This window comes from Myzus persicae, unplaced genomic scaffold (assembly GCF_001856785.1).
Source record: "Myzus persicae strain clone G006 unplaced genomic scaffold, MPER_G0061.0, whole genome shotgun sequence".
Taxonomy (NCBI): Eukaryota; Metazoa; Arthropoda; class Insecta; order Hemiptera; family Aphididae; genus Myzus; species Myzus persicae.
Genome location: NW_019104056.1, coordinates 265,714 through 288,317, shown reverse-complemented (window position 1 = coordinate 288,317; position 22,604 = coordinate 265,714). Strand labels below are relative to the sequence as shown.

General features: G+C 30.7%; 1 protein-coding gene across 1 annotated transcript; it reads right to left on the bottom strand.

Moving 5' to 3' along the window:
• Positions 1-910: 910 nt before the first annotated feature.
• Positions 911-15,667, bottom strand: LOC111038136 (signaling mucin HKR1-like). Its single transcript, XM_022321093.1, has 6 exons — positions 15,537-15,667; positions 8,652-8,765; positions 8,031-8,591; positions 5,266-6,073; positions 3,006-3,504; positions 911-1,638 (listed from the first exon to the last, which is right to left on the bottom strand). The coding sequence occupies exons 1-6, from the start codon at positions 15,540-15,542 to the stop codon at positions 1,152-1,154; spliced, it is 2,475 nt and encodes an 824-aa protein (XP_022176785.1). The 5' UTR covers positions 15,543-15,667; the 3' UTR covers positions 911-1,151.
• Positions 15,668-22,604: the final 6,937 nt, after the last annotated feature.

The window sequence follows — 22,604 nt, the reverse complement described above, 5'->3', positions numbered from 1 at the left end:
ATTTATAAGTTATAAACAGTTTTCGTTTAATAATATTAATTCATTTTTTATTTTTTATTTCACTGTTTGTATTACATTACATTTATAATTATCATTAAGTTGATTACATTTATGTTGTTAAACTTAATAAATGAGTTTCAAGTTTGCAATTGTTATTAATTGTAATATATTATATGCATATCAAGAAGGATATATGCATATCCGTAAGGATAATTCAAACTTATTTTATGCACTTGGTCAATTTTTGTTATACCTATCTAATTTAAATTTAAATTAATCACAAAAATAAATATACATTGTACAAGATTGTTATGTTGTGCAAGGTTTACAATTTTTGAAATTTTCAGACATCATTCTCAAAGTTAATATGGAAAATTCTGAAATATATATATACATACAATTGTATAGGTACTAATTAAATATGTACAAGTATTAACTATGGATAATTTTTGAATATTATACATTTATTCGGCAAATATATTCAATGAATATTCATTTATTGCATAATGAAACTTCTGAAAACATATACAATGGATGTTTATAGGTGGAACATTTATTTATTCTTTTAATCACCTTTGGTGATATATAGTATGAAATCGGATAATCCCAGAATATGCTGTCCATCCTACAACTATATTCTTGGAATATATCAAGAATAAATTATTGCTAACTGGGATAGGGGGACAATAGGTTTGAACTTGTTCGTCTACACAGAGGTCAGAACAGGTGTCGGCGATGGTCTAAGTCTTAGATTCCAAGACGTGCTGGTAACACGAGAACAAAAAGTCTTCACGTAGGCATTTGTCCGAAATCGTAGGTAGGTATATGAAAACTATTTCTTGTTATTACTTTACGCAGTAATTTTTATTCAATACGTTCGTGTAAAAACAATCAAATAAAACAATCATGGTTCAATAATTAATTACAATATGTATATGTATTTATAGTTTTCTGAAATTGACTGACAACCCTGTCGATCATCGGTACTGCGAACGGATCGCCGCGGTGTTCAGCCGTCGTCGAACATCATGGCACAAATATAGATTATACAAAGGCAACGTTGGATGGATTGTTAATGGAAGAACGAGGAAAATAAGTAAAGTGACCATTTCCGGGAGTAAGGAAATGGCGGGAAGAATATCACGGACGCATTAAGCTGACTCTTCGGCCGGAGCGCTGGTGCTGCTGCTGCTCTCAACTGCCACTTCCGGGGTGGAAGTAGACTGGACGGAAACGTCGGCGGCGGCGGCTTCGGCTGTGGTGACAGATGCAGCGGCTGGCGTGGCAGTGGATGACGACACGTCGAAGGGTTGGTAAGCGGCGGCGTTGTTGCCGGCCACCAATCCTGGGTATGGCACGAACGATTGCGAGTACTTGAACACCTGGCTGTGGAGCGGATGGTCTAGGGACGAGATGGAAAGCGGTATCTGGCTGGATTGCACGACCGTCTTGGTGAGCGGCGTCAGTGTGGGTGACCCTTCGACCAAGTAGCCTTGTTGGAATTGGGATCCGAAGTTGCTGAACGCGGACTCGGGCGAGTACGAGGCCAGTGAGGCTTGAGATGCCCACTTGGAAACGGACGGGTGGCTGTAGAACTTGTAAGTGTCCAATGGCGCGGCGGCGCTGGACGGGTCATATCTGAAAAAGTTAGGTGCGATTTGCAGACGTCAGAGGAGGCACAATAAGAAAATAATTCACAACAACGTGAAAACGTGAACCAGGGGTCGCAAAACGGCGGTCAAATTTGATCCGGCCCTCAGACGAAAACAAAAAGTAATGACCACAGCTAATATATAAAAATACTAGATATGCTTCAGCATTGTCATTGAAATGGCTACCATCCTTGTTTATGAGGTGAATATTTATATGTTGTAGGCATGATATTGATACTTCTATATAGTATGAAAGTCTGGGGGTCATATATATATTTAATCGTGATATGTATACGTATCTTATCACCTAACGTATCAGTTTAATTTGTAAACAGTGACCTCTTACAATAAAGATTGGTAAGTAGCCCTTTTATTGGAGACATTATTTTATACGTATCTGACCATTGAAGTCAGCAATCTAGTATTTTTATATATTATATGTGGTAAAGACCAACAACATTTTACTTTTTAAAGTGTTGTAGATATTATCGTTTTTGTTCGTTGGTTTTTACCGACGTCATCAGTCTTAATAGCTCTCGAACAATTTCCAGATTTCTAATGTGACTTTTAAAAAATATTAATATTGGTGACCCCTGACTTACACGATCACTTTAGTATATGTATATATTGTACAATGTAATAAACTCAATGGTATTATAAATTATAATATTATAATCATACCACTGTACTTACATGGCTCGGAAGTTATTGCATTTGTTTATATTTTTTATATGGGATCATTAAAATATGTATTGCTGAATAATAATATGTATGTATATAATTATATAAATCTATTACAGCGTTCAGGTCACAACATTTACTGTACTAAAATTAGGTGATTTCATTGTTTGTCGAAAGTGCATAATATTTTCTAGTTTTACGATTTTTTTATGCATATTTAATAATTACTCACAGCAACTTAATACATTTGAAAAAAAAGTTTTTATTTTTTCGTACCGTGCGCAGAATGTATAAAAACAAGACCAACGTCTTTTTATTTATAGAAACCCGCGTCTATTTCCTGTGTTGGAAACTATTCAGAACACCGAAATTAAAAAGTTTTAAATGATGTGTATGTACAATTTTTTTTTAATTTTAATGTTATGAGAAAAATAGTTTCATAATAACAATGAGGGTTGATAAAATTCGTCCAGTTTTGTATGCTTTAAGATGATATAACTGCATGCATTTTATACAATGTGCGTTCAGTTCAGAGGCCTAAATACCGCTGTGTACGTTTCGACTCGAACTAAAACGTATAGATATAGGTATTATAAATACCTGGTGGAGTACCTCACGAATTACATCACTGTAGACACCTTTTATTATACATAAATGTGTAAGTATACTTACAACAAAGGCAACTGTCCGTTGAACGGGTCGTTCTGGACTATCTGGACGGAGTTGAATTTCGACTGTGTTTTTGGGGCGTCGGACAAAGGCGTTGCAGGTGATGGTGAACCGGAAGTTATTTGTTTCTCGTCGCTAGCGGTGGCTTTGTCTTGACTTTTGGCGTTGTTTCCACTTTCGATAAGGGTGGCGATTTCAGCCGAAGGATTGCTGATGGAAATACCCTGGGGGATGTTTGCCGCCGGGGTTGCACTGGTTCCTAAGACCTGTCCGGACTGTGATGGGACGCTTGTTGCGAAGTTAGCCGCGAATGCCTTGAGTTCTTCCTCCGAGAAACCGGGAGCATCGAAGTAGGGGTAGTACGACGGCTGTTGGGCACCGGCGGACTGTCCGAAGTATGGGAATCCGGAAGAGCCGAACTGACCAAGAGACGACGTGTCCGAAATGGGAACGGGCCCGAATTGAGTGTTCTGCAGTTCGACGGGTAGACCCGGCAAGTTCACTGTACAAGATCAAGGTAAACATTATTTTTATAGTTTTGATAGTTATAAAATATCATGTGAAATTAACAACGATAGTCATAAAAATAATATTTTTGGGCAACGATCTTTGAACATAATATATTTTAACCATAATATTAATAATATATCTGTTGGTGAATATACTGAATAGATTGTTCGTTAATCATCATGATTAGAGGGTTCTGACGTGATGGTTTATTATTAATTTATACGAATTTACAAAAAGTGCGGACATGAATAAAATATACCGCTGGGAGCTAAAGTGACTAATTATTATCGTACGAAATCTTAATTTATTTATGTAATCATTTTCAATATTATATATTAAGGATTATATTTTTTACGACAATTCCCACTAGACATAACATCGGTATAGTTTTCATGATCGATACCTATTGTAAATAAGATAACAATCGCTGCAACTCATCACATTTTTAATGAACTTATGCACAAATATTATTATGACTCATAAAACCGTGCCAACAAATATTAATCAAATTCACCGCGGCGTATTTACGAACTGGCATGTCGAACTTACCAGTTTTTTGTTTTTGTTTGTATTTGAACAATATAGTAATATTCAATTATTTAATAAGAAAATATAAACAATAATTCCAAAACGGTACATTGGCCTCATTAGATAATAATATTACGCACTGGAGGTGATCATCTTTGTATTAATTATTTGCGAATGCATTTCGTAAGTCATTGAACGCTAGCGGTCAACTCGCTGTTTCAATTGACTTTATAGTAAAATATAATAATGAAACAGACATGCGAGGAGTCTTATATATTATTATATATTATGCTGAACGGGATTGGGTTTTAATTGAATTTGAAATTACCGTATGAAATGTTTAATATTCGGAGACAACTGCAGTGGAGAATTGCTCCGAAATGACGAGGCATTTCAACGGCCGTGAAATAATAAAATTACTATTTTAAATTAAACTTTTTAATGTAATCTAATCATGTAGTCTACGTCTTGCGTAACGCGACTAGTGGTTGTCGTCATATGACTCAAAATGAAAATTTCAGTTTTATATAAAATGCACTTTTCCATAACTGTAAGTCTTTTACTTCAGTCTTGTTGAGGAATACTTTTCAAATGCATTTAGAATACGTATTTAAAAGTACTTAGTATCATAGGTATTTAAAATACGAATGTTGTCTTTCAAAAGTGTTGACGTGTACGTTCATCACGAATGTATATTTAAATGTAATAATTAATTCTTTACACTCTTTAAATTGGTTAAAAAATGTCAGATCTCACATATACCTATAGTATTGTGTCAAGTTAAACATTAGCTAGGTAGGTGGATATAAATTTTAGTTACCGTGTCATCTGTGCATTTGATGAAATCTCATACATTTTTAGAAGCATTATACAATTTTTTTTAAAGAGTAATTTTTAAAATAGTAAACACAGCGAAATTCAACGGTAAAAAGAAAAATGGTATTTAGTATTCTAGAAAAATATAAATACAAAGGAAAAGACACATGTTTAAAATAGACTTGTTATTTGTCAAAACTTATTTAAGAAATTTAATTTGAAATACCAAAATAGTATATTTAAATACAAGACGTATTCGAATACTTAAAAATACCTCAGTCTGTTATAGTATAGTATAGTTACGTATAGTATGGTTGGTTTTTATGTCTCATCTTTAAGTTATTCGAAAAATGTTCAAAGTCGCCAAAACGTTGTTATTGTGGAGTAGAATGAAAAAAAACCGACTTACCAGCTGCAGACCCAGTCTCGGGTTTGTTCTCAGCCGCCACTCCCTCGGATTTCGCCGGTCCGCTGACGGTGGACGATTCGCTGGGTTCGTTTGAAGCCTGGACAGGTGCGGCGCTGGAGGTATCCTTGACTTCCTCGGATACGACGACTGGGCTGGGTTCCTGGACGACTGCGGAGTCTTGTGTTTCCGGGACGGATCCGGTCTGCTCGCTTCCGACGTTGCTAGGTTCGTTACCCTCCGACGAAGGTGCGGCGCTTTGTTCTTGGGCCGGGGCGACGGCGGCGGAGTCCTGAACAGCGTTCACTTCACCGTCGATCGGTATTGAGACGGCGGGTGCTTCATTGTCGGTCGGTGCTTCAGAGGATGAGACCAATCCATCGTCAACCTGTACTGTGACGGCGGGTGCTTCATTGTTGATCGGTGCTTCAGAAGATGAGACCAATCTATCGTCGACCGGTACTGTGCCAGAGGGCACTTCATAGTTGTACGATAATTCGCCGGCGGGCACTTCATTGTTGATCGATACTTCAGCACTCGGCACTTGGGCGTCTGAGGAGCCACCGGAAGTGATTTCTTCCTGAGCGGGACTGGGCTGGGCGTCCGCAGCAGCGGGCGTCACTGCCAATGGTTCGCCTGTGACTTCCACGGATTGCTGTTCCACCGTTGCCGAATCGTCTTGAGCCGATGACGACGGGATGACCGCGGTAGTGACTTCAGCTCCTCCAAATTTTTGTTCGACCTTAACGGCGTTCACAGGGATGAGTGTAGCGGGTACGCTTTTTACCGACGGCACTGTGCTGACGAAAGGCTAAATAATCAAACCGTAGAAGACATATTAAAGCATTATGAGAAACAATACTTCATCGGTCAGTAATCAATTCCACTAAAAAGCGTATTTGTGGTTTATTTAAAACGAAAAATGCAGACCCTTGTAACTACCTATGTAGGCCCCATGTTTATCTCCACAGCCGTAACTAAGCCTTCCAATCGGCAGGAGGAGGGGGGGGGGGGTGTCGTAAGTCTCATCTAAAGTATATATCTTATTGGATGACTTTATACTTTTGTTTTTAATCATTCACACTATTGTAATAAAATATTTTCCAAGGAGGCTAAAATGTATAAATCAAACGGTCTACGGATATTTAAATATTGGGAATAGTCAATTTTTAACTTCGGAGATTTTGAGCACCCCCCCCCCCCCTCCCTTAGTTACGTCAATGTCCTTCTTATTTTTATATTTTGTTAATTGGGCGATATAACATGTGGTGATATGAAGCAGCTAGCAGCGGGTTAGGTAACATGATTCAACTGAAAATGTCATTGAACTATATTTTAAACAGGTAATAATTTAAATATAAGCACCATGATGAAAATTGTATTTTTATTTTATTTATACTACCTAGCTAGTATACCGTATACTTATACCTAAATGTTGATATCAAATTATAAAAATTGAATTGAACTACATTAAAGAGCACAGTGACGATTTAAAACCTTTTAAAATACTTCGATCGAGACATTCTAAACATTCATAAATGTATTAAACTTTTCAAATACCTATACTGATAAATATAAATAAATTTTTAATTTTTATATGATAATAAAAATACCTTTTTATATTTTATAGTTATTTAACAAAAAAATCTACCTTTATACTTAATAATACACTAATAACTAATAGTTATTTTAGCACCAGACATATCAAGTGATCTGATCCCTTTCTTCTTAAGAACCGGGCTGAGCAAGCAAATTTATAAATTACATTTTCCAATGTAAATTATACATATACGTAAATATATATATAAAAAAAAAAAAAATAAATGTAATCTAATTTTATACCTATGTTTTAAATTCTGTATACAAATTTGGAAAAACTAATAGCTTTAGCTGCTGAAGTTTAAGATCAATAATAATAAAAATTAAAAGTTAAAAGTTAATTACATTTCTCAAAATAGTTCAAGGGCGTATAACAGGATTATTTATCAAATTTTCATTACAAATGTTTCTGCATTTGTTAAATAGTCCTGCTACAGTCCTAGTGTACTAAACAAACATATTATATAGTTATAACTTATAAGCATTGCAGCTAAATGTTATTAATCTCATTATACCTATTACGCATTGTAAAAAAAATCATTTATAATGGATCGGCATAGTCATGACAGTGAGGAGGCGGTATAGGTCGACATGGAAGATTCCTATGTAATGTGATGTGAAAATTAAAATTGAAACCACAGTTTATCCTCGGCGAGTAAAAAAATATCAAGCTGATACATCACGTGAATTGCAACAAAAACTTGTTTTTCGTGTGACATACTTCTTAATAATCCTACCATAATAACATTATGCATCCATTATGGATGTGAATCGTAATAGAGAATTGAAATTCATATGAACAAAGACAAATTTATACCTACTCAAAACGAGGTACTCCCACTACGGCGTAACATTTATTTGAATCGTATAATTTAATGGTTGAAACTAAGAAGAAACAAAACCAAAACGAAGTCGAATAAATGAAAAAAACGGCCTTGTTTGGCAGTTATATTATCAGTGTTACACCATATAAGCAAGTAATAATAACGAGCAAGCTTGTATAAGCAAAATTGTACCCTTTAAGTTACATAACCCCTAAGAGTCCCAATGGGTCTAGAGGTACCTATACTATGAGTTAATAGGCACACTCGAGGGTCCTCTCCTGTATATTTGGATTTACTCACTGTAATATTCTATATTTTATTTTTAATAATTTATTTTAGCCATACCTGGACTGGTGGGAAGTTTGGTACTGGGTATCCGAATGATGGCGGAGAAGGGAATCCAAAGCTGGTTTGTTTAGGTAATCCGAATTCAAATGGCTTGCCTAATAATGTATCCTTAGGTCTTGATTGTTTAATGTTGTGTTCTGCAGGCACAATGGCAGAAGAGAATTCAGGTCCGTGGTATGCTCCAAATTGGTGTTCTTGGAAGTATTTGCCGGGTTGGTTGAAATCGGCGAGTCCTGGGAAATTTTTGTTGAATTTTTTCGCGGGTCCAAATTTGTATTGATTGAAGGCTGGCTGTGCCGGTGCTGGGAATGGTTGGAATCCAAATGGCTTGTGGTGGGGTTCATCAAAACGGTAAGCTTCTGGTCCTTGATAACCACCGTGACCGGGGTATACAACAGGCCCTGGGTAACCAGGATAAGGTCCAAATGGTTGATAATTGGCCCTAAATGGTTGGTACGGCTGATAAGGTTGTTTAAAGTGTTCGAATGGTGCTCCGAAGGGCTTTGGAGGTACACTATTGTATCCGAACGCTGACTTGAATTGGTCTCCTTGATAATGCTATTTACAATTACAAACGTAAGTATTTTTTTTACATAAAATAATTAGCATTTAATTTACTTGGTTAGTCAGTGTAGAAAATGGTTTTATGGTTGGCTTTATTTGTCCAGCTAACTCATAAGTACTACCATAGTTGGCTACACTTAAGACAGTTAACCCCAACACAATGGTCAACTGAAAAATATAATATAACAATCATTAATATATTGTGTTAATATTTGTTTCATTTTAAAAACTAAATTATTTAGTAGACACATAATACGTCAAATGTACATATGTTTTCGATTTACTAAGTATAGATATAGTTACTAGGTAGTATCTACCTATTATAATATACAAGTAATAGATTTTTTAACCAAATATTATTTTAGAATTTAGATACCTACAATGGAAAAAAACGGAAGTTGCAAGTTGAAAGTAAAATGTATAGAACTCATTAATCGAACATAAATATTATACATTACGAAGTATGCAGAATATTATAAATAACTGAATACGTATTTTTTTTTTATATCATAACTTTTGAAATTTGAAAAAATTGAATTTTTTGTTCTTCTAATCAATTCAATACTAAAATATGCATACTGTTATATTTAATTAAATAATTTAATATGTACCTCCCCACCTAGTGCCAACCAGTATGTCTAAAAATAAATAAATTAACATATTTATTTAAATTTTATTTAATTATTAGCTATGTACCTACGTCATACATGCATGCATACATAAACTCAATTTAATTGACCACCTATAATAGTGGTGCGTTCCAAGAAGATAATATTAAATAATTCGAATGTTCAAGGTGAAAACATTATCTTTTGTACAGATACAATAACATTTTTTTATAACCTGTATGGATAATTCCAGGATAATAGTGACAGTACCTACTGCACTATACAAGAGCATAAGCGGTTTTACCGGAAACTGGTCTGACTAATATTTTGATATTCTGCCAGATGGTTTAGCCAATTTTACAAAAGTTAAAACAAAAATACAAATTTAATTGTTCAAAAAAAAATATGCATAATTTGCTCTTAAATCAAATCATGAAAATAAAATTCATTTATACGTAGAAAACTGTTACTTTTTTATAATTATTTATAAAATATAAACGTCCGTGGAGGCTCAAGTACAGTGTATACTCTGTAATATGTTTAAGATAAATGTTAAATTTGTTACACTATTGAAATAAGTAAGTAACTAATTATATACTTTTAATACAACGATTGATGGTCATAAATAAATTCATAGACACACTAAACCATATAACACCTATATTACACAATTTACACGATTTCATCAACAATGTACTTAATAAGTAGTAAATGTATCTTTTATAACGTTAAAAAATATTAATTGCAAAGGTCATAAAAAACATATCATAGTTTCAACATAATTTACCTAGTTATCATTTTTCGATTAGTTTTACATAATATGTACCTACCCAGGTAATTTCAAAGTCATTAAATAATTTAATTAGATTTTTTGTTATTGGACAACAAAGCGAGAGTTGTGAACAAATTACCATACAAACAATGGACCTGTGATAGTCTAATAAAAGTCTAGAACAGTAATATGATATTGATATATTGATACACGCAACTAGATTTGATCAACTTCATATATTTTTAATTTTTATCAAGGTAATTTCGTTTAAAATAATTCAGGATACAAACATGGTGTATGTTATTATTATGTATGAGGTATACTTCATAATAGCAATAATTGCCGATTGGAATAGTGATTATTATAACTTAATTTCTCAAGTGCAATCTACATAAAATATAGTAAGTATGTATATGAACTTGTAAGTTATAAATGTATTATTATTTCGAATATCTGCTGTATCACAGTAACAATATAAATGTGTATCAATTACGTAAAGTATAATTGAAGGCAATCTTATTATTTTGATCCCACATAGGGTGTTAACTCGTTGCGATGTTATAGTCATTTTTTCTATAAATTGACGTCACAATAATATGTATCTTATTACATCATAACATTATTTTTGCATATATTATTAATTGTTCCATAAATTATTTGTTCACATCAATACCATAATATTATAATACCTTGTTTCCTCGTGATACTGGATGTAACCTAAACACATTTTAAAGTAGGTATACAGTGTGTGTTTTAGAAGGAGTGAACATATTATTTTAATATTTTTTTATTATTAAAATGTATTCATATAAATTACATAAAAAATCGATAGCAAAAAAAAAAATGAAGATGTTACGCGAGTTCTACGCGACTAGTATGTAAATTTAGATCATGTCAACATTTTTATGCGAAGAATATCCATTATGTCCATAGGTTACTATGTTAAATGTAATTCGGACAAGGATAAATACAATGGCCGTCCAGACACGTTTTATGGAAACACACGAAGTCTGCCTGTTTTTCTCGTAGTATTTTTCTGGGTTGGTGTCGCGTGATTATGATATTTTAAATTTAATGTTATCAGACAGAACCTTGTCCTTGGTGTGGGTAAACCTAAAATCGCAATTAAACGAAAGCAAATTGGTTTAGGAAGTGAATAGATAGAAAAAAAATACATAAACTCTATTCAATCAACTGAATCGCTACAACGTTGTCGGCGTGCCAAAGTGTTTTTACAATATAGCACAGTTGATAGAAAGGCGAAAAAAAAACAATTTTACGTTGAGCGTTTGAACATATTTTATACATCGACCAGAATTAATTAATTGGTACTTTGTTCACACAATTAGGATGAATCCGAATAAAAATTCCATATTACAGTGCTTGATATACTATTTCATTTGAAACATGCGCTAACAACCATCGAAGAAGTCATGATATTATTCCGTTTTACGTGCAGAATAATAATTGTATTAAGCTCCCCAAAAATAATAATGTCAATAAGAATAGACATGTTATCATTTGTCCCTTCATTCGTGTATAGGAAACAATTAAGTACCGAAGTGTTTTAACATACTTCTTATGCAGCGAGCCAATATTTTTTAAATGTTTAAAAAATGTCACGTCACTGACCACCATACGAGACGCGTCTACATAATAATACACAAAGGTGCTTTTGACACGCTTTTTTGCCAGTGTCGAGGCAGGTGTTTTGCCAACACTGTCGAACGTTTTATTTTCAAACTGTCTGTCATCGTCCATCGATGTCAAACAAAAACGTTTATCGACTATCAAGTCCAAAGAGTTGAAGAGTACTATATAGACGTGTACGCTGATTTTTTTTTGGCATAGCTTTTCATCCATCACATTCATCGTCTTAGAATTATTGCGAATAAATGTTCACCTTCTGACGATAGAAAGGTAACAAATTTGCTTTATTTCCCCCTTGCGGATAGAATTACGTTAAAAGTAGGAATGTAACTAATACACGCATTTTAGACGCATTTCATTCGGTTACATTTCACTTCCATTCTTCTTTTGAAAAATTCAATTGTTATTGATCAATAAATAAAACCATATTGTTAATTACAACGAGTCTACATTGCAGACTATGTTACCTAACATTTTATCCGTTTTAATAAGTGTCTATTTCATATATAATTATACATATAGGTAACTTACATAATGAGTAATTACCATATTTTATGATTATAATTAAAAGAATATTGTGTTTAAATTATTTTGAAATCTATAACTATCCAGTATTAAGAAATTTTAATTTTTAACAATGTAGTGAGTTACCTATATCATAGGATTAATATTATGATTCGTATGATTGATGTATGTTTTCATTCAAATAAACAATTGACTATATCGGTCGTTAAATCCATTAAGCGTCACCTTAAATGGCTTATTTCACTTAGGTAGTTTAAAATTATTTATATTTATACAAATTTGAAAATAAAATAAATATAGATTTTTAAATCTATAGTGTTTGGATATAATGTACTATTTAGTTTACAATTAATAATAAACTATTTCTACACTGGATTATATGACCGTTATATGTAGCCATGCTCATTGCATCTTTATGAAATGTATACAAATATTTAAATATAAATATAAATAACTCGCTGATAATAATTTTTTTTTAAGTTGGTTTTATCGTTAATTTCAAGGATTATTTTAAAAGATTTTTTAAATTTGAAATTATTTCGGTGATACCTAACTACCTACCTGCTGTTTATATATTTTATTTATTTTATTTTTTAGAAGCTGTAAAATAGCACACAACCACGAAAATGATAATCTTTCTAGTCGGACTTCCTAGATCTTCCCCACACATTTACCGTGAACCTAATAATATGTATATTATACTATATACACGTAGGAGTAATCATAATTCATTGCCGTGACGCCTTAACATGTATAAGGCGTTGCCCAACAAGAAATACTTGTTGAAAACACATCGATTTAGTTCATATTATAATGGTCGATCATACAATGAATTCAGTTTTATTTAGATAACCAACCACATACGAATTGCTCATTGAATACTAAGCGTGTTATTATCTATTAAATATACAGGTACTAGACTTGATCGATTGTGACTAGTTAGTAAGAATAATAAATAATCTTTTTCAAAGTGATTCTGAAGATCTTATAATATTATGTTGATTCAAAGGACGTTGGATTTCAAAATGACAGAGACCTACTTTGAGAAATTATTTTCCTGCAGACCGCAGGGCGCAGTCTAATGATTGAGATTTTGACTTTTTTCGATTCTTTTATATTGTTGACCTTACATTCAGAGGTCTGACTATCATTATTGTTACTCGTTGTGAGGTTCGCTGAACTGAGAATGATCGTTTCATAACAAGATATTATATTTAGTTATATGAATATTATCCACCAACGCTTTCGTGATGACCATACAAGATATATAATGAGGTGCGTTGCTAAAGTTGATGATATCGACTATGTGGGTCATATATGTTCCAAACATTTAATGAATTAAAAATATTTTACATAATAATACGAAATGTTAAATTTTTACATTATTAAATGTGGCAAATTCCCAATATTTTAATATATGCATTAAAAAACATCCATCGAAAATTTATTGGATTACCATAGAACGGTTTTCATAATAATCTAATAACACATCAACAAATTAAAATTCTTTTTTAGTTGTTTGAAATTGTTCTTAACTTACAAAATACTTAATCATTATTTCGAAACGGAGATCTGAGTACCTATAACGTTTAGTTTAAAAAATAACACAGTAGAAAATAAAAAATATTGTGTGAATTGCCTACCTATTTATAACTATAATATTGCCAAACTTTTATAAAAACAAAATGTATTTAGTAAGGTTTGATAGTAATACCTATTTTATAAATTATATGTTCGTATCAAACATATAAACTCGTCGCGCATTACTTATTATTCTTAAAATAATTATAATCGGTGAATTGCACTCATTATATTGAATTATGAACTTTCTAAACACTAACTAGCACATTTCAATGCCTATTTTTTTTTCTAATAATAAACAATAGTTTAATATCATACAATTATAACAAGTTATGTACTTATAATTGTTACACTCGTTAATTAAGTTTTTTTTCAACATTACGAAACATATTAACAAATGCGTATTATAAATATTAATATCAAAGTGTTTAATTAAAACATGGAAGACTTAATTTTTTAATCAATTTATTAAGACATCAGTTTTGGCTAATATTTATATTATATTAAATATTAAATTTAAATTTATATTTCATTTTAAGTGGTACCTATCTATTTTCTTTAGAAACAATAAATAAAGAAAAAATATAGTATTTCAAACATTCGTAATGTCAAGTTATAGTTATTGATGTATTTGAAATCAGAGTTCTATCGATTTACTACGCCTTTGTCCAACACAAATCTTATTATTTTATCCTATTTTAGTAGATATTTATGTGTTATTAGTGGTGGTAGAAAAAATATTATGGGTATTACAATGTATATTGTATTTATAAGTAGACATTTTGTTCAAAGATTAAACATATATAGATAACCATGGCAATATGTTTTTCATATGTATACATTCTCTCTAGCCCTTAACCGTAAGCATAAGGTGTAATGTATATTGCAAAAAACTTTTAAAAAAATAAACAACAGTTAACCCATAACCCACATAACATTGGCTTTGGTGATTTATTGTTTAGATATGTACTACCTTTTACTTTATGCAAATACATGTAAATAGATTAAAAATAATCGCGATTAAAATGAATAACTCGTTCTAAAGTTATTATAGCTGTGTAAGCTCTAAGAAATCGGTCAAAGCTGAACTTTACGCAATGAGTATCCACAATTTTTCAAGACAACTGCTTAAGGACATCGATTTTTAAGTAAAAGAAATCGCAATTAAATGTTATGGTTATTATCCGCATTTTTGTATGGTAGAAGGTACCTATATTATAGGTAAGTGCATTGTCAAATGTAAAGTTAAAATCTGTACCGTCTAAAATTGTGTTGATGTACACCGAATCAATACATGGTTGATAGTATACATTACAGTACTGTACATAATATAATGTAAATTCGAATGGGAGTCTTCGAAAATGTATTGCAATGAAAAAAATATTATGTCAAAGTAGAGTATTATATTATTATTGTTTTAGTAATTTTTTTTTTAATCTCGTCCAAATAGACGTAATAATATAATATAATAATAATATAATACTTTCAGACATAATATTTTTTTTTTTTGCAATACATTTTCAAAGACTCCGATTCGAATTTACATTATATTATGTATAGTAGTGTAGTGTATACTATCAACTATGTATTGATTCGGTAAAATAATAGAATAGTTTTCTTTTTTTGTCATTATTTCGGTTTCGTATATCCATAGTAAAATAGTAAAATATCGTCTGAGTATAATATTATATAATTTTAGACGTACTACTCGTATCACCTATTTAATGTCATGTTTATTATAATAAGTATTATATTATTATTATTAATATATAATTCAGGTGACGGTTAAAGGAAAATACTTACTGCCATCGCGAAGAAGTCCACTGGAGACTTTGACGGAAAATAAATAAAAACAAATGCGAACGCGGTCCACGTTCAGCACCACACGCAATTGTCTCCGGATAGGAATTGAAAATTATTTAATACCGGTTTTTGTTTATATAGGCACGGCTGTAAACAGGTAAGGAAACAATAACATATATATATAATGTTATCGTAAAAAAACTCGCGTTCGCTCACTCACTCACACACTCGCTCACGCAAATACACAACGCACACACACACACACACACACACACACACACGCACACACGCACACGCGCACTCGTGCAGACGAGAGTGAGATGGCGTACCGGTAGGGAGATTTTGTGCGATGCTGTGTGTGTGTGTGTGTGTGTGTGTGTGTGTGTGTGTGTGTGTATCGTGGTGGCGTTCTAGCTATTATGTATATTATTCCTCAGCAACGGTCTCGACGAGACAAGGACACTTATATGGCATATTATCGTACATTATTTTACAATACTATTAGTAGTAGTAGCAGGTATAATGATAATTATTATTATCATGTCTGCGAAGGAAAAAGACGATCGACGACGATGACAATATGCAACGACGACTGCAGCATTATAGGCATATCGGTAGTATTGTATACCAGTCGACACCTGTACGATTTGTTCTATGCATCGATAATTAATTAATTATTACCTAGGTATTTCGTGCCTATGACGTAGGCGATTGGCCTTTTTTCACCCGACCATTGAGATCGCTGCTGCATGTCATCATTGTTCTTTAATCGCGTCCTGCGTCGTATACTTACCTATATATTATTTTTAATTTTACCATAAAGTCCACCGTCGGAGAAAAGTACGAAATCTCACAAGTTCCCCAGCCGTAGCCTATCATCGTCAGTATTTTATTTTATTTTGCCTCACAAACGCATTTAAAAACTAAACACACTATTATATTTTAAGTTTTCGAAAAGTATAATACGTCATAGCCATTATCGCAATGCGTAGAGGTATATTTCCCAATGAAATTATTGTTCAAATATTATTCGACTAAAGTATGTAAATATTGAATTTACTTTTTCCATTTTTTTTTTTTTTGCAGGTAGTGTCATCTAAACAAAACCTTCACATTCTTGATGGATCAGATTTGTTGTGTCTAGAGTGTTTAGACTAATAAATCAAGAAAAATAAAAATAAATTTAAAATATAAAAATATTTTAAATATTTGGTTGACATTGAAATTGTTATTTGTGTGTGGTTATAAGAAAAACAATGAGTGTTCAATTTGTAACATTTAAGTTATAAACGATTCAATGTCTTGAAGTATATCAAATAAAAATATTGAAATCATATACCCTAAAGGTGGAAACAAGTTGACTCATGGAAAATATTCTAACTCTCTAATATGAACTTAATGATAATTTAATTTCATGGTCAAAACTGATAATATATTTTATAGAACTAATAGTGGCATAGAAGGAAGTTATAGATTTAAATGAAATAGTAAGATAATCCTACATACCTAGGCTATTATAGTTTTCAATTTTATTTTACAAAAACAATAGATGTTGATTGACAATAAATTACAATGACGAACAATAATTATTGGAATAATTTTATACTCCGGTCCCTGCTTTGTATTTTTTAAAATCTGATTGATGTTTGATCATAATATCTGGAGAAATGTATTTAATTTTTGATGAATGATTCAATGAGAGTAATATGAATACAAATATTGTTTATTCAAGTTTATTCCAGTATGTTATATAAATTTCTAAAAAATATTTAGAACAATAATGTGTATTGTAATTTATTCGAAGGACTTGAACAATTAAAAGCAATATACTCGTATTTACAGGGATGTCTAAATAAAAGTTTTAGTAATAATTTAAAATAGTCGTCAACCTTTTCATTTAAATATATTATATTGTCTGTAAATCCTTGACAACTTATCTATAACTATTTTTACGATACAATACAATTTATAATATTTTTTTTTTTTGAAAATGTCAAAAGTGATTTAAATCAAATATGTTTTTAATTTATTATACCACATATGGGTTTATAAAATTTATATTTTTCCGAACATACACAGTAATAATAATAATTGTCTAATGACGGATATGGCCAACACTTTTGGATTGCGTGTTCTATCATTGGAAGTGATCAATAAACATCTTTCACGGGCAAATTTGTGCAAGTTTGTACTTTTTATGGGATACGTGTAATTTTAATTTAGTATAATATATTATATTATTATCTTAATTTCGTATAGGTACTTACGACGAAAACAAAATAATATTGATGATCATATTCATATTATATATATTATGTTGAACACGCTGTTACATACAATAACTCATATAGATTTAAATTTTGAACATATATATATATATATATGTTTAAAAACCAGTTTTACCCAAAGATGTTATCGTCATTCCCTGTAATAATATTCACCAACATTTTATTATTTTTTTTAGTTATAAACTTAAACACCCAAATTAAGAAAAATAAATTGCACAACACCTAAATATTAGTTTTTATCCGGTGTTAATAAGAAACGTTAATACCCGAACTTGCAACTATTATAGTATACAATAAAATCAATAAATTATTAAAATTGTAATATGTTTTAAAAATACGAATACCTATGCTATGATTTATTAATACACTCAACAGACTTACTGAAAAATAAAAATACATTATCATCATATAATTCATAAATGATCACTATTTTTTAATTATAATCTATAATTTAATTTTGTGAGGATAAAAAAATATTGGTTATATTGGTTTATGATATCTTACTATAATTCTTAATGAATAAATACTTTACACATTATAATTTAACATTTTATCACTATAGTATAATATAGAATGCTATATATTTTAGTGAATATTGTGTTAGTATAAGTTACAAAAATAATTTAAAATTGTATTTTGGTATTTTAGGCTGTTTTAAAATAACTTAAGTATTAATTAGTTTATAAAAAAAAATATTATTATTGCCATTAATACCTACTACCTATATAATTTATAACACTGAGGTATAACCGACTTTAAAAAAAGAAGTCAAATGAAAATGTTTCATCCGCAGTCCAGATATATGTTGCAAATTTGCTCTTTAAAAAAACACGTCGAATACCTAATGCAGTTGAAGTTGATGGTAAAAATAATTACATTTATTGTAACCAGTATTTTTTTTTTTGGATGAAAAATAACAAGTTTTTTAATTAATTCGTAATTTAATATAATATTTTCTTGCTCGATATTACATATTATATTTACATTATTTTCCTTAGATATATTATAATGTTACACACGATTTGGTAAGACTTACATACAAAATGAAATATATAATTCATGTTTAAAAATCCCAATGCAAGTTCAAGGTTGTTAATGGTATGTTCTAACTAAAATCACTGTAATAACTCATAAGAGTCGTACCTACGAATCTACAGTAGGTAGCTCATAGAAAGGAAATTGATTTCCATTGGTTGTCATTGTTATTTGCAGTATTTCATTCAATACTTTAATTAACGTACCCATCTACACACATTGGTTATTTTCTAATTGTATTTTTTTAGGTGATCGCTAAAAATGTTTTTTTTAAGCCCATGAAAAATCTCAAACTTATTCCTAAAATGACAATAAATTTATATTAATTTAACCCAACTAATATAATCTATTTACAGCAGAAAGTCGTCTTAATTTTAAGTTTAACTGGCATTTGATTTCAATTAATTATCTCGAATTATAATAGCTTATATATTTTGTAATATTTCAATACGAATGTGTTTATTTAATTAATGTTCAATAATATCTATGGTGGCAGCAGAGACCGGTTTTGATGTTACAATTATTATTCTCATGCGTACCTATATAATAAATTATGAATAATTAAATCAAATTACATATTTTTCCAGAACTCAAATATTTACTGTAATATTAGGTACCTAGGTAGCATGTACCAACAGTATGTTTACTTATTTTCGACGTTAAGGTCAAATCTGAAATCACTACTCCGGAAACCACTATTGTAGTTTCAGATTAATACCCATGATTCATATTTGTCGAGTGTGCTATAGAGACCATATACTACTTTAACATTTAGTACAACCTCATGTTTATTTTATATTATAGTTGTACAGTTATACACATTATATAAATAGACACATTTTCATTTTTCATCTTGCAGTATACTTAATACTGTTTTTGTTTACATTTTTTTTGTTAGACTTTAGGTGTTCACATCTTGTCGCGTCGTGTCATGTTTTTAATGACGGTGTGCCTTCGTTTCGTACGTTTTCATAGAAAAAGCACTGATGGCAGTGGCATATCTATCTACAGAGGGAGGAAGGATATGCAACAATACAACATGTCATGTGTATAAAATAATATGAATGTATTATGTGTATACTGAATATATATATATATTAAAATCTTTATACCCCCCCCCCCCCCCTCAAAATTCTAGATACTTTCATTACGCACGATATTAAAATCCTTTTCCATTATAATTTTGATGTACCTGATGCTTTTATTTATAATTATTTTTTACTTTTGGCACATAATAGTAATCACGTGGTCAAAAGTTGAATACATTTGAACTATGCTATATAGCGTTTGGTATACCATAATGGANATGTGTATACTGAATATATATATATATTAAAATCTTTATACCCCCCCCCCCCCGTTCAAAATTCTAGATACTTTACTGACGTACGATATCAAAATCCTCATCGATTATATGAATGTTGTACCTGATGCTATAATTTATTATTATTTTTTACTTTTGGCACATAATAGTAATCACGTGGTCAAAAGTTGAATACATTTGAACTATGCTATATAGCGTTTGGTATACCATAATGGAATCACGTGGCTCAGCCAATAAGAGAAAATTATTTTCACGATACTACACGACATGGTGTAGTATGAACCCCCCTTTAATGGTTACTATATGGCATATGTAGTAAATACGAACTACCAAGTATTGAAAACAGTACGTCAATACCGCTCTATCATCTAAGAGTTGGTATAAATCCAATTGACTTAAAACATATTATATAATATGAGCTCATGTACTAATTATTTTAATCGTACAATCAAGTATAACTTAATTCTTTATTTGTACCGTGAAATTGGGAAATTTAAAAAAAGAATGCAAATTTTAAATTTGTTTAGATGGTAAATTTATTTCTTTGTCATAAATAATTTTCAAAATTTGTACTTACTCACATATTTTGTTCATATTACAGTCAAATGGTGCTGAAATATTATTTAATTTTCTGTTTGATAGGTATAAAGAGGAATTGATTTGTTTTAAAATAAATTAAACTAACATTTTGTTGTTGTAAAGAAACATTTAAATATGTGTAGTTTTTTCATATTTTATCGTTATATTTTTATCATAGGTAAAGAAAAGAAAAGTGTGTGTTATCGAACCATGTAAAATTTACGGTTTTGGATGACACAAGTATTAATTTAAGGTCTCAGTGCTCGTGAGAATAAATTATTTCAGTTGGCTTCTGATTTGCAGTATCACTTAATCCTATGGGTCGGTTTTAATTTTTCCATTGAGAAAAAAAAATGATAAATAATTATAGTAATGTATAAATTAAATTAATCTAAAATCTTAGGCCTTAGCGTGAGGTAAAAATTGACTACAGCCCAATGTAATGCAAAATTAAACTATAGAGATAATTACTTATACTATTTTTCTTTTAAATGTATTCAAATTATTCATTATTGTTTTCATAATATTCAGTTATTTAATTTATTTTAACTATTTTTAAATTTTTAACTCTTGATAAAAATTACTAACTATACAAAAAAGCTATAACAGTAACTTCTAAGAGATATTAGTAGTGGTTTAGTATAAAAGAAATATTATGATGATGAAGTAATTGGCCACAAAAGCCATGATTTAATATTTACCAGTACATTATACATAATATAACACAATAACACATATTATTATGAAGTTGTACTGAGTAAGTAAGTGTTGTTAGTGGATTAGTAATGTATCAGTAATGTAAACATAAAACCGATATACGATACATACAATAAATGATGAAGATTAAAAAACACAAGTCCGTATATTTCGTATATTTAGTCGAGTACAAATCGAACAGAAAAAATAATAACACCGTCATAAATCGGGTAGGCGTCGATTTTTTATTTTTTTATTTCGTGTAGAACATGATGACGTTTATGTGATAAACTATTATAAATCCTTAAGATATATTATTAAAAATCATCCGTAGTGAATTTGTTGCAGCTGATAGGTTTAAGTTGTATTGTAGGTACCTAATCGATTTGAGAAATAATATAGGTACCTATAATGTTATAGACGTTGGTTGTAACCTGTATAAAATAACATCATAGAGGGCATAAATGAGCGTGTAATACATATTTTTTTAATGGCTTAATATTAACTTTAAACGGCAATAATAATTATTACTGTTTAGTGTCAGTCCGTAGCAATCATTATTTGGAGAGCTTTTTTACTGAACAGCAGTGGTAACTACATTACTCGAGACCGCAGCAATGGTGTCAAAGAGTGCGGGTACTCACCGTTTGCTTTCAGGTACCTTTATAAGTAATACTTATTAAGTATATTAAAATAATGACGGTGGGAGTCACACAACACTATACAATTAAATGACAGACGCAAAATATTGTGAAATAATGACTTACTGAAGGATATTATTATTACACCGACGGAAAACAAAATATGTTCAAAAATCAATGTATATTGTCATTAGAATATATCAGAGTTTTTTAAGCAGGGTTCCGCAGAACTTGTGCTTTTTTCAAAATTTTAAATTTTAAATTTTAACACATATTACACATTTACACACTATTACTTTTATTGCAAATAAATAATCCTTACATAAAATGATGCATTAAAAATGTATTGAAACAAATTAGTGATTCTAATTTTCGAGCAATAATAACTTATCGTTGATTGCTAAATAAAAAAAATGCTAAAAAGCTAAAAAAAAGTTAGGGTCCCATGATGAAAGTTCTCATAAAAAGGGTTCCACAGATAAAAAAGTTTAAGAAATAGTAAAAT